The sequence below is a fragment of the Hetaerina americana genome, unplaced genomic scaffold (assembly GCF_022747635.1).
Source record: "Hetaerina americana unplaced genomic scaffold, ioHetAmer1.1.p SCAF_10, whole genome shotgun sequence".
Taxonomy (NCBI): Eukaryota; Metazoa; Arthropoda; class Insecta; order Odonata; family Calopterygidae; genus Hetaerina; species Hetaerina americana.
In genome coordinates this window covers 61,720,635-61,734,159 of record NW_027286070.1, presented here as the reverse complement: position 1 = coordinate 61,734,159, position 13,525 = coordinate 61,720,635, and the positions used below count along the sequence as shown (strand labels likewise).

Genomic DNA, 13,525 nt, shown 5'->3' with positions numbered 1-13,525 from the left:
AGGTCTCTGTCATCAATTACCTCTTATATTGTGCCATGTGCATACCCATACACCCATGACTCATCTCCAGCACAGGACCTGTGAGATGCTACCAACCAACACTACTCCCAAGTTTCTGAACACTGGGATAACTGAATGACCCAAAAAAATCAACTAATTCAGTCATCTTGAGAGAAATCAAAAATTGATGAATGCGTACGGCAGCTCGCTCTGTGGCTAGCAGGCAGTGACTGGCTCACTCTAAGGTGGAGTGAGCCAGTCACTGCCATACTCAAGTCAATACCAAACTCAGGCATGCACATTAAGTCATCTCCTCCCACTGTGCACAGTGGCATTGCCCTAGCATCACTACTGTGTAAGGGAAAAGTCACCTTTTCTACAGGCCTCGTACATGAATCGAGTTTCCCCGTTCTCAACAGTTGGCATCATCTGAGAGTGATCCAACCATTAGAATTGAAATCTCGCATATGTTAACAGCAAAAGGATATTGAGGGCCATGGGAAACAACTACATCCTTTCTAACCTAACAACAATAAGTAAGCACAACACAATCCAGCAAAACAAACATTTATTGCAAACAATAGCAAATTTACCATAATTTTAATAAATAATTTCTTTACAAGGATGAATAATATAAGTAAACGAAAGCCCTCGGGGGCACAATCAAATGCTCAGAGAGACAGATGGCTCCAAAATTTTTCATAACATTTAAGTATTCTCATACATTTACACACTGTGCACAAGTAGAGCAATTACAAATCAATGAAATTGATTCATATAAAATTATACTTTTTTAAAATTTAATCTAGTAAAAAGGAATATTTATCCCTTCACTTCAAACATTCAACATACACACTATTTACAATGGCTAATCATTAATTTATAGCCTTTAAGGTACACACATTAAATACTTGTTTAGGGTTGCAGATTCTTCACTGAATAAGTAACTTCCACACTTCAACATTCCAATGGCTGCTACAGCACAGAAATGTAAGACTAGAACCTACATATATGCCCTCATATAGTTGAAAACATCCTTCAAAAAATAACACACAATCATTTTCATTTAATCGAAAATAATTCATAAAGAGTATTGGCCAGGAAACATTTAAGCCATTCAACATTCATCCCCTCAACACATGACAACATTAACAATGCAACACAAACTCATTGGGCAAAGTAATGCCGAATCCATTGGGCAAATTCACCAACACAGAGAGCTAACCTCACATTTACAGACATTTTACAAAAATACTGACTTTCTTATTCATTACTTTTTCTGAAATCACAGTCTTAATGAATGCTTAGTCAATGCTAAGCATTCGATACAATGAGTTTAAAACAATTTAAAATCTAAAAAAATGAACATCAATTTCAATTCCATACTGCCGGTATTCATACTGAGAAAAAAGCATGGAATTAGAATCTAAATTCTACAGGTAATCCAGATGTATACTCTCAAGAGTGTTCCATGAATAAAAATAAATGTACTGTTGGACACTTGAACTTCTGAAATTACAAAGCTAAAACTCAATAACCAAACAAACCTAAAAGCAGGGTCAATATCTACAATTAAAATTTGAGTAATAGATTGTAAGAGGAGGAAGGTAAGCATTAATTAAAAGTTGTATTTTAATAGAAATTATTAAACTGAGATTAACAGTAACTTCTACTAGCATTTAATGTTCTAAACCAATGCATACAGAACTTGCATATTTCACCGATACTAATTATAAGCAGACATATAGCAAAAATATTCTTCCAAAATCAAATTCATAACTTTAAACGATTTGAGTAGACCTATGTAGGATAAGTTTATTAAAACCAAACGGACATTGAAAAGTCAATCAGATAAATCTGAGATGCACACGCACATCTACTTCATAGAGCAAACTTAAGTATTATTTCAAATTAATTATTATCTAATACCAAGGAAATGGGATAAAAAATTATGTGTTTACCATAAGAATATATCAAGGGAGATTCAGGTATCATTGTTACAAAATTAATCAGATCAAATCAGGTAAATACAAAATTATATACATACAGTAATATTTATGATGTATTACACAGTTGACCCTGTGATACCAAACTGAAGTGAACGGCATCCTGTCCAGCAGGATCAATTAAAAGTTAGGCTATTCCAGTAAACATTTCTATTAATGGAATGTCTTATTTTCTAAAAAAACATTTTGTGCAAATCTTTTGCTTATTAGCTCATATACTGAACATGCAGTTATAAAACCAGTAGATACATACCACTCCTCCAAGTTTTCCAGAGTAAGTGGCAGCTTTCCTAAACAGAATGATTTTAATGGCTCAGATCAGACAATTTTTTTTGTTCTGACTATCGAACAAAACTTATATTAGCATAGATCAAGGCATTAAGTAATAATTTATACATAAAGAAATAATCACTTGATCTGTTAAGTATTTACAATGTACGGCATTGACATATGATATTCTAAGCACCTTATTTATGCATTTTCTGTAATTCAGATATTGAACTACAGATGCAATATATGTACTATCATTAATTGTAAGCATGGCATGCACCACTTTTGGAGATCAGTAGGATTAGTGTTACATAACAGCTTAATACTAAAGAATATAACAAGTGATATTCTTCTTAATATAAGTAACCATCTCTCACAACAAGTACTGATCAACATACTGGAATAAAGAAATTCAATATCCTTAGACCCCAGATTTGACAAATAAGACATTATCTTACTCTTGTTATACATATCTTGGGAATAATCTGTTAGTGGAGTCCTGATTAGTATAATTTTCAACAAACAAGCAGCAAAATATTTTGCTAGTCTTTAAAATTCTACAAAATATCAAGTCTCTTAACCACAAGTTAGGTGAGTGTTGATAATACACCTCATCAGTAAATGAAGTATTTAATACTATCAAAAAACTAGCCAACCTTTTAAAAAAAATAACTTTGAAACCATGAAAAATCATTTTTGTACTTTGCTCTTCTATACAAATCAACAATTGAGGCCTATGAAATATAGGCATACAAAGGGATAGGGCTAATGTTTTACACTTCCCTATTCCCTTCTTGCTCTTTTAGCTCTACTTGTAGTATTGCCTATGACACTCTGCCCCCCTGGTTCTCCTATTTCCTGCCCAGCACCAGGAAGACTTAACCCACGGCTCTTTTTTGTCACATGAACCTGTGACTGTGCTGTTAGTTGTAAAGATATTGCATGCGTGTTTAGCTTTTCAGCCAGAAGTAAGTCCTTTAGCCCTGTCATCTTCTGACTACGTAGAGTCAAACAAGATCTCAATTCAGAAGAATTTTCCAAGCATTTTAATTCCATTTTCTTCTGCTTGCCTTTTCCTACATCATCCACATTCATCTGCTCGGGTGGTTTTTCTTGGAAAGGTGCATTCTCCAGTTTTGCTTCTGCTGGTTTCTCATTTTCCTGATTTGGCAAGTTCTTAGGTATGACTGCAGTTTGAGAAGGCTTCTTCACTTGTACTTTGGTAGATGATTCAGAAGCCGCTCTCTTTCCCTTCCTGCCACCATTGGCTATTGGAACTAACTGAGATTTTCCAGGTGCACAATTTTCCTCTGGGAGGAGTGCATCAGTTTCAGCTTTACCCTCGGCTACCTCCTCCTCATCCGAGGAGGTTGAGGAGACTGGAGCAGGAACAAATGGTTGCCCACTGCCAAGCAAATAGTCCCGATTTAGAATATTTTCAGCACATGCCTCTGTCAATGCAGCTATAGTTGGGTGAGGTGGAGTATCTTCCTCTTCTTTGGCTATTTTCCCTTGAAGAAGCTCCCTCGAGTTCCATGTGACAGATGCAGACCCGGGAACCTGATAATTATTATTGTTTTCGTGAGCACCAGAAACTTTTTGGCCAGCAAACAATTTTTCCTTAACACCCTTCTTTTCACTCAACGTGCCTTCCCTTTCATGATCGTTTATGTGATATTCATCATCCATATAGCGGCCATTGTCACTCATGATGATCACTTGTGAGCGCACCTCGGCATCAAATTTGGAAATTGTGTTCACCAATGGTCGAGCCCATCCAATGTGGAGAACAGGAGTAGCAGCACCTTCCTCCCACTGACAGATCCCATCATAAAATCTGCAAGAAAATAGCATGGATTTCAAAATAGTTAAGTAAAGGATTGTTTTCAAATTATGCACCATACAGTTTGAAACAGGGAACACAATTTCATTTGAATCACTTGCATCACGCTCAAAGTTTAAACTAAGCAATAAGACATTTCCTGTGATGGATAAAATAACAAAAATTATTTCTACTAATACATGAAAGCAAAATAAAGAGACCACACTTTTCTTTATTATGTACCTTTTGAACTATTGTTCAAGTGAGAATGCTACTTGGCACAAACAAGAGACCTAATGTTTATAGATAAGGATCCAAGGTGGTGCTCTGGAGCACTTTTCTGTTTTTTAATCAGTATTGCAAGGAATTTACTCAAAGCACTTGAAAGGTAATTTTTGGCTTACCATTGTGTAATAGTATATAAAATATCAAGAAATTAACGACAACCCCCATGAAGCTCAAAAGCATTCATTTGTCAAAGAAGTAATATAAAGGCCATACAGTAATTGCGGGGGTGGGGAACATTAGGAAGATTAATCCTTACAAGTGTTACCCTGTGGAATTGTTCCATGATGAATAATGTCAAAATAAAACTTTATAAATCCACATGAAAATAAAATTTAATTCAACCCAAGTTTCAATGCAGTGCAGCATCATCAGGCTAAGAAGTTACACCTGTATGGATGTAACTTCTTTGCCTGATGATGCCGCACCACAGAGAAACCAGGGTTACATTAAAATTTATTTTTCAGGCAGATTTACAAAGTTTTATTTTGAAATTATTCTTTAGGAAAATCTTCAAACCAATCTTGGCACAAAATCTTAATGGATAGCTTCAACATCAATGCAAGATATTAAGAAAGCAAAATGACAAGAAATTAACTGAAATTGTTGCATTATGATGGTAACTGACATGATAGGGAATATAAATGAAACTCCATCTGAAGGTGATTTTTTTCATTAAAAAAAATTATTTTGGCTACAATATAAAAAAAATCTCTATCACCTGAAAAGTACTCTTGATATGCATGAGTACACCAACACTTATACCCAAGCTCTAAATGACAAAAATCATGGTGGAACCCATGGAAAACCATCTTCCTTCCTTTACCCATGTGTAGGGTATAGATATGAAGAGAACTGATTTTCACTTGAAATGACACAAGGATTTGTGTCCTGTGTCCTAACATGTGTTGCAATGATAAAATTCAAGATGAAATTTTGTGTGTTTAGTCAATTTCTTTTCTAAAATGGAAACTTTCTGCAACGTGAAGCCATTGAAGTACGTAGTAATTATGAATCATACAGTCTTCAACTGTATGATTCATAATTCTCACAGAGCTTCATAACAATCTCTCTCAGACATTAGTACCAATGACTACCAACAGCTAACAATCAAAGACAAGAGAAATTAGAGTGATGACTTTGAAAAATGTTGAGAGCTGCATGGGGTGAACCTGGAAAGATTTCAGACATCATATTCTAACCAGTTATGAGTAAGTACCCATAGCATGCCAATGGGAAAAATAACTTCTCACAGGCACTAGTCAGGCATGAAGGATAGTAGGCTACTATACGTATGCAAAGGTCTATTTATTAACTGGTCTACTTATGGAAGTTTGGAGAAAATAATTCAACTGCATTGCTATTATGCCCCAATTGGAGTGCCTCACTTGCCATTTCAAATTAAGTATTCTTTTATTTTCATGTTTCAGCGATAGCCATCAGCAGTCTCCTAGAGGATTTACAAATGTGACACACAATTCTAACAGCAAATCATCACTACTATCATTAGATTACCTTTTTAACTAGTTTGCAACAAGGTTGAAACAAACATACATAATGAACCAGGATAACCTGGTTGACTAATATTGCTTTGGTTACTTATTCATACATTGCATTGCAATTATATGAATATCAAACCATTGTAATACTATAAATTTGTTGCAGTTGGCTAATAAACATAAATTGTACAAGAAAACAAATATTGTTCAATGATATGATTGACTGACAATGGCTAAATCAAGTACATAATATAATAAATGTTGCATCACATTGATTAGATACTTTTTTTTAATACTTTACCTCAATAGGTGTGCAAAACACTCCGGGTCCTTAAGAATAGACCTCGCACTGTGCCCAGAACTAACAACTTTAATTATATGTGGGATAAGTTCATTTGCTATTTCAAGGAATTCTTTGTATATTTCTTCATCATCACGGGAGTAATTGTACCTATGATTCAAAGAAGAGCCATGTTATTTATGATCACTAAAAGAATTAAGAATTAGCTATGTAGTCTTCAAAAGATCTAGAGCTTATATACAATACACATTTGATGATACATATAATTCAATATTAGATCACTGACTACAGGAAAATACATCAGACATGCAAAATAAGCTCTCAGTTCAAAGCAAAATATAAAAAAACCCAGGGATGGAACTTACTGCCTGATCACATCTGCAGCATTAGCCCAGCTTTCAAAAGCTTCTTTGTACATACTGCTTCTGTAAAAATATCCACCTTGGTATGTATATGGATATACATGCTGATTATTATAATACAATCTTGCTGAATTAACAGCCTCTTCAAAAAGAACAGAACATGGAGGCCTCCCAGATGTTGGAGCTATTTCCTCTAGATCACCCAAATTCCCTAAAAAAAGGATTATATTATAAGAGAAGGATAAGTAAAAGAGGATTACTTTCTGGGAAAATATGATCTTTTTTACCAACTTGGAGAATTTACGCCTACTAAACCATCAAGTATATAAGATATGATTTGAATGACTATAATTAACTCCTTAAAAACATACCTTAGTGTCATTCTTGTAATCATTTACATCAATATTTCCATCTTGCCTTTCACTTCTGTTAAGATGTTAAATATGTTTATACATACATATATATTAAATTATTGAAGCAGAGACAATTTAGAATGGCCATACCTCACCTAACGATCCTTAACAAATCAATGGAACCTATTTTGCATTAATTCATGAGTTCTAGATAATCAATTCTTCTGAAAAGCAGTGGAAAATTATTAATTGCAATCGTTTTTTATTTAATGTGTATTAGGCTGCTGGTTCAATGCATTTTTGTTTATACAAAATTTTCCAGATAATCTTTGTTAAATTTCACCATCCAGCAGTCAATATGGTTAACTTACACTGGCAGGTATTGAATACCCTCTCCTGAGTCTCATGTGATGCTCTCTTTTTTGAAGCACTGCCAGTAAAATAAGATGAAAACATATGGCTTGTATACAGGAGAGTGTATACATAAAGTTTAGAAATCAAGTGATCTCAGAGTCATGCCTCACAGCAATTTTACTACGTCAATTATATTTTTAATTTTAGCTCAAAACAAAAGCTAACCTTAAAATGAATCATACTTGAATACAGATGTGATTAAATGAATACTGACAATTAATACCTTTAGTCGGGAAACGTAACTTACCCAATGCCATTGGATACTTTGTGAGGTGCCCTAAGTCATAAAGAAGCCAAAGAAGCTCTTGCTGAAGAAGTGCCACTTCTAGTGAATCACTGGAACCTGTTAGGCTGGGATTTATTGCAGAGACAAGGGCTGCCACTTCCATTACGCGTGTGCATATCACTGGATAACCATTCATATATAGCCATGAGTGTGAACCAATACCTCTTCCAATTTCTTGCCCTCTTTTGTCCTCATTCCCTTTTCCTTTTAAGATAAAATTAAGCCAATCATTATGCAGTACCTTATGATATTAAACTTAAACAATTCTATTAAAAAAGCCATGTGTAGCAGAGGAAGTGAAATACACCACATCTCTTGTGGGGGCTTACACCAATATCTCTTTGGATTTACACTGCTGTTTAGGAAACCTAAGAAATAGCTGTTTTTTACTAATACAAACAAAAATACTATTTGGTAGCTCCTCTTCAGTATATTGACCACTCATGGTTCGCCCCATCTCATTCGGTATACATTCCACATTGGCAACAATCCAAAATTACTACATGCTCAAGCATTTCTGTAACGTTATTTGCTATATGTTATTTAAGAAATGGGGATAATAAGGATACAATTTAGGTATTCACACAGAAGCAAAGAATATAATAGTCTGAAGTGACATGTTTATGAGAGAACGGAAGAGATTTAGGATAAAGGTTGAGGCAACACCATACAATTCTAATCTTCATTAGCCAGTTTGCATGGGGATACATTCTTTAATAAATTAATTCACGTACTTTATTTGACATACAATTTATGCTTACATTGTGATACATATTGTATTAATACAATAATATATACAATAATATATACAATAATACACAATGAAATACATATACCTATTCTAAGTTTCATGTTCCATGAAATTCCTAATAGTATAGAACAAATTCCTTTGCAGAAATTGAGAGCTTTTCTTCAAAGGAATTTGTTCTATTCTATTAGGAATTTCATGGAACATGAAACTTAGAATAGGTATATGTATTACATTGTGTATTATTGTATATATTATTGTATTAATACAATATGTATCACAATGTAAGCATAAATTGTACGTCAAATAAAGTACGTGAATTACCTATAATTATATTTAATTATCATAAGTGATATCTAATGCCTTGATGTGTCTTGACGTGCCTTGTTATATTTAATATAATATGTCATTTTAATGCCTTAACGTGTCTTGACGTGCCTAGTCATATTTAAAGCCTTGATGTATCCTATACTATGTGTACAATTTTTTGTATGCTGCAGTCTCTGGACAAATAAACTTATTATTATTAAACAATCCAACTCACATTAAAACAACAGCAAAAATTATATCTACATAGAATGTAGAGTTATCACATACATATCTAAAAATGTATACATAAAACCATAAACATTGTAATCAAGCCGAAGGTCGGTTTGGTAGAGTTCACCCATTACTAGGCCCTACACGGCGAGAAATTCACACATTAGGGTAGGGGGGGTCAGTTCCTTCCTCTATGCAGGTTATGGTTCCCCAGGAAGATCTAGTCCCCAAAAAATCACATATCCTGACTGAAGCTGAGGGTGACCAGCAGTGTGTCCGGGAATCAAACCTTGGCCCTCCAGTCAGCAGTCCAACGCCCTATCCCTGAACTAACACACTCCCGTCTATATGTGTATATGTTGATTTCTTTACTTCCTTGGGATAGTGCAGCAGTAAATTCACCCTGTAAATCTATAAAATACTCACTTCAAGCCCCAGCCTAGCATACTGTGACTTCCGTGAAAAAATAGCACCTCCCCCTTTCTTAATTTATTTCTACCGGATGAATTTGAAAGTGTCTAATCTGGCATCATATATGTCTTTTGTTTTCACTTAGCTAATTTTTGAAGATAGACATAGTTAATGAGTTGGGAGAAATAGCTTTAGTTGAAATAAGAGATTAACTATGAGAGGTATTGAGGAGATATAATCTAAATAATAACAATTTATTACTCAAATAGGTAGAGAGCGATGGTTGAAGGGATGAGCCAATTATTTTTGCATAAGGACATTAGGGAGAGGGTTACAACCCACTGGATGTGCAGTGAATATACGTCGAAATAAATCAACATAGGTACTTGAAAAGTTGAATGATTGAGATAAAATTGTTTTACTAGACACAACGTTTGCATTCCTGCATTAATAAATTATTTTAAGTATATTCATAGAAAAAGTGGAATTGTATAGTTTACCATGCCAAGTGACCTCAGCAGTTTCCGAGCCATTTTCTCCAAATACGACCCAGGCATGATCCTCCGATAAAGCCAGGTGAACATCCCTGAAGCCTAAAGCCTGGCATCCAGCAACCACAGCAAATGCAACACCAAAACAATCCAACTTGTTCCCTATTGAAATTAGATTCAAATCAAATAAATATGCCAAGAGCCATAGTGCACAATAACAATTGAAGAAGAAATGAAAATGATTCAAGTCTATTTACATCCATGTTTAAAGGAAATTTGGACACACATGGTTCTGGGAATGCTCATAGAAACAACCAAATGGCACCAAAAATCAAAAAAATTATATAATAGGTTTAAATACTCATCACATCTTGCTCTGGTTCACATGAGAGTTTAGTGGATATTTTATTTGTGCATATATTATTCATAATTTTTAAAATGTGTAATATGATTATTAGGACAACCTCGTGTTTTTTTGGACATGGTCTCTTTCTCTATGAATCAAAATGCAGGGCTTATACTGGTTATAATCCCTTTATTTAAAAGACACTTACAATGAAAATTATGATACTTGGTTGTGCTATTTTATAATATCACACGCTTTAATTCTCATGAGTTCCCTAAATAAATTATCAACCCATAAACATTCTAGAGATGTGGCCTTCACAAGAAAACATCATGTTCGAGTAATAGGAATAAGCAAAAATAGACATAAAAATAACCCATTTTTGACTTTAAACATATTATTCTTTATTGATTCCATACAAGGCATAAAAATTTGGTTTGAGGCACTAGAATATATCATAATAATTAACTTCTTTTTAAGGGCCACATGGGTAAGAGCTTGACAATATGTCAAATCGTTTCTTCTTAAAAAGTGCCACCCTGAGGTTATTAGCATAATTAAAATATACAACTTCTAATAATCTACAATAAATATAAAAATCTTGCTAATTGGAGGCCCTTTGCTGGGGTTGTCAGTGCATTGGATTCCAAACAAACTTCAACATGCAATCCTTTCCCATCTTACTTCAAGATGGAAAAGGATTGCATGATGAACCCTTTTGTTTTTAATAAAAGAATCTTCTTAACTGTATTCAGCTGACAAAATTTAGTTTGATATCATGAATTGCAGCTAAATGCACAACTCAACAAAAATGACACCTTGGTTTTGCGGTAAACGTAAATTACCACATCGTGAAGGCATTTTGGATGCCTGCACAAAATACATCAAATTTTGTAACTAATCACCAAAGTACTCTTTTATGTGAAAATTTCAACAATGAATAATGCAAAGATAAATTTCGAGTAGTGAGTAAAATGATACGGGTTGCTATTTAGCCTACCTGACAATACTGATGTGCCAAATGGCAGCCCAATAAATATTTGCTACAATTACTGTATATCACCCAATCTGTGAGCATCACAGTAAAACCATTGTGGTTTTGTACCAAGTTCAAGGGTCCCTTAAGAATAAATACTTGTATTTAATATATAATTTTACATTGCAAGATGTCATACATTACAATAAAAACGAATCGAACCTTACTGGAAAACGTATCCCAAATTTTTTGTTATGAGCATCTACGAAAATTAGGACGAGAAAATTTCCCGTAATATTACGTCAATTTACAAAATAAAAATGTGAACATCTCATAAATGTTTTTCATGATAGCATTTTATTCATTGATTTACAAAACGAAAGCTTGGGTCCATTATGCCTATATACTCGAACTTCATACTAACAAAATAAGTTACAAGCCGTAGTCAATAAACTCCTAAAAATGTCTCTATCAGCCATAATATGAAGGTTATAAGGATTCGACATTAGGGGCGTAAAAAGGGGGTTGAGGAGGGGAAGCTGAAACGACGTATGCGCGCTAGCAATGGAAGCCTAGATGATTTTCCATTTCTTTTTCTCTTACCCAGTGACCCCATCCACAGAATGCTTACCACGTCACACCTTTCACTCTCACTGAAATTGTTTCCCAAAGTTCAATAAACCTAAATGTAAATGTATCTCTCTTGCTAAAAATACGAAAAGTAAAACTGTATTCGTATTAAATTCGAGGCTGTGATTCCTTTCCAGTCCAAGTAGATACCGAATGTACAAAACAAAATCACTCGAACTATGACGCATTCATTAAAGAAATAGAAATTTTGGTCTCTAACCCTGAACATCACAAAATAAGTGAAGGAGCTTCAAAAATGTCAGTAATGAGGTTAATTCTTCTAACACCTTTATGTTATGTACGTAACAAACCCGATCACCAAAAAATAGGGGATATATGCTAACATATTGAAATGTAATGAAATAATTGACTTTGTAATTCCACACACTTTATTACTCTAAAGTGTGTGGAATTACAAAGTCAATTATTTCATTACATTTCAATATGTTATGCAAATTCCACAAAGTTACGCCTGAGACAACAAAAAGATATATGCTAACTTAAAGGCAAACTCTTGATGGGCTGAAATAGCAAAATATAGACCCAATGAAGCTTAGTGCTGACTAATACTCTAGTAACCCAATTTAGTAGGTAGATGTCAAAGCCCAGCTAATTGCTTCAGTCATACCGATGTAGACTTTTGGTAGTTCAAAGTCCCCGTCAAATAATTGTGACAGTACTAGTGGATAGCATCCACGTACTGCCTAATACAATCGAAAAGTATCAATGCATCTTCCTACAACATGATAACGAAGGCCCTATATCCGAGAACATTTTTATGCTCAACACTGCAGCAGACATGCACTGGCAAGAAGATAAAATAGTTTACATTAAAGAATATTTAATTACACAAACTCACCCGTAAGATAACTGTACAAGCTCTGTAAGTGTGCTCTGTCTTTGTAGAAGCTTCTTGTCAGTGAATTCCAAACAACGTCTGATACCTTCTTGACAAGCTCCCGAGAAGCATACTTGTTCACAACATACTGAGACAAATCAATCGTACCTTTTACTAATACATGGAACTTATTATACAGGCCCTCCACAACACGATAATCCAGAGGAGGAAGCTTTATTTCACTACACGTGTCCGTTTCCTTTCCCGCTGTTAAAGACCTGCTGCATGTCAATGAATTTTCCACGGCACCAGCAATGATAGACAACAAGGCCAAATCTGGCTCTAATGAACTTTCCAACTGTTCCTTAAAAAAACGTACCACAGATGAAATATCTTGTAGCGGGAAATGACCTTTTGCCATTTCTCGAAACCCCGCCATGTCGTACTAGCACGCTTCAAAACATTGACTCGCATCGAACTGTCACCAAACATTTACCCGAGCATTTACTATTTGTAATTGTTATAAAGTGAAGGTTAAACCATTGATGCACCCAACAACTATCAAAAACCATACAATAAAAGAGGTGTCAACTTTCATATGAAGGTCATTACAATTAATCAATTACGGCTCCGCCAGTGGGCTGGCAAGTGTACCTTAATCAACATTTTATCTGATTTGAATGCAACGTAGAAGAGGGGTATACAGCTTGTAAATCATTCAGTTTAAGATTGTTAGTGCCTTAAAAGTATGAATTAGTAGAAGTTTTAACATTAAATAACAATGAATCATTTTTAGAAATAATGTTCAACATATTTTTGTGTGAATTAAAAAAAGAAACGATTTTCGCTAGTATTTTAACAATCTGAAATGCGCATGCGTTCGTTTGAGAGTTTCGGTATATTTTGAATTAAACGTTAAATTCAACTTTCATAACTGCAGGTTTTAA

General features: G+C 34.4%; 1 protein-coding gene across 1 annotated transcript; it reads right to left on the bottom strand.

Moving 5' to 3' along the window:
• Nucleotides 1–551: 551 nt before the first annotated feature.
• Mnn1 (menin 1) lies at nt 552–13,170 on the bottom strand. Its single transcript, XM_071598732.1, has 6 exons — nt 12,600–13,170; nt 9,798–9,950; nt 7,560–7,802; nt 6,549–6,756; nt 6,184–6,333; nt 552–4,113 (listed from the first exon to the last, which is right to left on the bottom strand). The coding sequence occupies exons 1-6, from the start codon at nt 13,015–13,017 to the stop codon at nt 3,060–3,062; spliced, it is 2,226 nt and encodes a 741-aa protein (XP_071454833.1). The 5' UTR covers nt 13,018–13,170; the 3' UTR covers nt 552–3,059.
• Nucleotides 13,171–13,525: the final 355 nt, after the last annotated feature.